At 66.2% G+C, this 2,120-nt stretch overlaps 1 protein-coding gene across 1 annotated transcript in view; it reads right to left on the bottom strand.

The window, feature by feature from the left end:
* Positions 1-2,120, bottom strand: part of BOK (BOK, BCL2 family apoptosis regulator) — a 14,146-nt gene that overhangs the window by 1,804 nt on the left and 10,222 nt on the right. Inside the window, exons 3-4 of the mRNA XM_023521088.1 lie at positions 391-717; positions 7-111 (exon numbers count right to left, since the gene is read on the bottom strand). Coding sequence (XP_023376856.1) covers positions 7-111; positions 391-717 — 432 coding nt within the window. The remainder of the gene's footprint in view (positions 1-6; positions 112-390; positions 718-2,120) is intronic.

Below are 2,120 nucleotides of genomic sequence, written 5' to 3'. Positions count from 1 at the left end.
CGAGGCAGTCGACGAGAGCGGGCACCACGGCGGGCTGGGCCTGCCGCACACAGTCTACGGCCAGCCCCGCGGCCACCGAGTACAGGGACACCACTTTGCCCCACGTGACGCCTGCAGAGAGAGATGGGGGCGCTGCTCAGCAGAAGGCCGCCGAAACCCCAGCCCGAGCCCAGCCCACGGGCCCCACGCAGGGGCTGAGCCTCTCTGAGCTGCCCCCCGCCATGGCGCTGGCGGCCGGGATCAGACTCGGGGTGCCAGCCCCACTCACAGCTGAAAGGGGTGCTCGGCCCACGTCCACTACGGGCCAGTCCTGCCCATGCTCACAGTGGTTCTTAGGCAGACATTTCTTGGGCCTCCATTACACACCTGCGCACCTGTGCACCTGCTCACCTGCGCCAGAGCCTGGGCCGGCCCTGCCCAGCCCATCTGCTGGGGGTGACCACAGGATAGCAAGGTGGTTCAGCGAGGGGGAGCCTGAGGGCTTGGGGTGATGACTGACTTGGAGCGAGATGCAACAAACAGAAAGCAGCTTCAGGGAGCCCCGGCCCCAGCTGGCCCGCCCCTCAACAGCCCTGCTGCCCGGTCTCCGCGTAGAGAAGCTGAGGCCGATGGAGGGACGACCGTCCCTGGGCACGGGGCTGCTGAGAGGCGCCCCCCGCAGGGAGGGGCGGGAAAGGGCGCTGCGCGCTGACGCTGTTTCCCTAACGTGCACAAGACCTTATAAAGCAACGGGAGGAAAGACAGCCGTCCCCAAGGAAACTGCGGCCTCGCGACTGAGGGACGGCGCGGGGCCCTCGGCGGCGTCTGTGACGGGACACGCCCTGTCCCCCCAGCGACGGTGACGACCGGCCTCTGCACGGGCGTCCTCCCCGGAGAAATGTGCGCTCAGACGCTTCGCTCGTTTTTAAATTGGGTTGTCTTCTTAGTATTATTCTGAGACTTTTCATCTTTTATGTTTTCTGATCTTTCTGGGGTAAATGAACTCTTGGCAACTTTTATCCCGGGAGAGAAAATGAGTTTTCCACTGAAGCGAAGTGAGAAGCCCAACACGCTCGTACAGCAAGGAGCAAAGGGCTTCAAAGGGGCTGGACACACACAAGGCCACCACGGAGCCAGGCCCTGCAGCTTTCCAGCCGCCACTACCCTGGCCAGAGCCGGAGGCAGCAGGCCTGGCAGGGCCTGCACCCCTCAGGGCCAGCTTGGGGAAGATGGGGAGGGAGGTCCAGCCTGAGGGTGAGTGTGCCAGGCCCAGCAGCACGGGAGGGGCTGCAGGCGGGAGGGACATGGGCTGGCAAGCACCCGATGGCTGGAATGCACCAGGGGTGACGGGGAGCCCATAGGCGGCAAGCAGGAGGGCACCTGCCAGGCCTGTCCCCCTGTCTGACAAGGCGGGGGTGGGGTGCTCTGTCCTGGCCCCCCTCTTCTGTCCCCTGCACACACACCCACACCACGCAGGGGCCAGGCCCCCACCTTCCTGCTCAGCCCCAACCACCCGCAGGCCAGAGCTGCCTTCTCAGAGATGAACCTTCCTTTTAAAGCCAGCCCTGGAGACAGACACAGGCGGCCACCCACGCACCAGCGTCAGCGCCGGACACAGGAGCCCGGGAAAGGCCAAGGACGGCCGTCAGCCCAGGGGCCCAAAGTGCCCTCCTTCCTTCACTGGCCCTACTTGCTGCCTCCTCCACAAGGTGCCCCCTAGGTCACCTGAGAGGGCTGCCCGCCAAGTCCCGCCCCAGGACCCCGGGTAGCACTATGCAGACAATGTGGAGAAGGCTGCTGCCCAGCAGCCCCCCGGGCCCCCGCCTGACGCCCCCCCCCCCGCAGTGACCTGCCCAGGATGGTCCGCACTGACTGCTGGTGGCCCTGGGAGAGGTCAGATTCTGCAGCCAGTGGTCCTGCATCCCCATCCGCCCCTGTCCCCACCTGCCCCCCATCCCACCTGTCCATCCCACGTTCCTGCTGCACCGGCCACACTGAGGGAGTCCCACGGGTCAGGCCCTGCTCGGCCCCGACCATCAGGCTCCCCCCTAGGAGGGAAGGCAACACAGGAGGTCGACATGCAGACACCCCAGAGGGTGGTCAGTGGGGCTGGGGGCTCAGCCTCCTCTGCGGGGGGTGGC

The sequence above is a fragment of the Pteropus vampyrus genome, unplaced genomic scaffold (assembly GCF_000151845.1).
Source record: "Pteropus vampyrus isolate Shadow unplaced genomic scaffold, Pvam_2.0 Scaffold291, whole genome shotgun sequence".
NCBI classification, from domain to species: domain Eukaryota; kingdom Metazoa; phylum Chordata; class Mammalia; order Chiroptera; family Pteropodidae; genus Pteropus; species Pteropus vampyrus.
The sequence above is the reverse complement of the archived record's forward strand: the minus strand, read 5'-3'. Positions and strand labels throughout refer to the sequence as shown.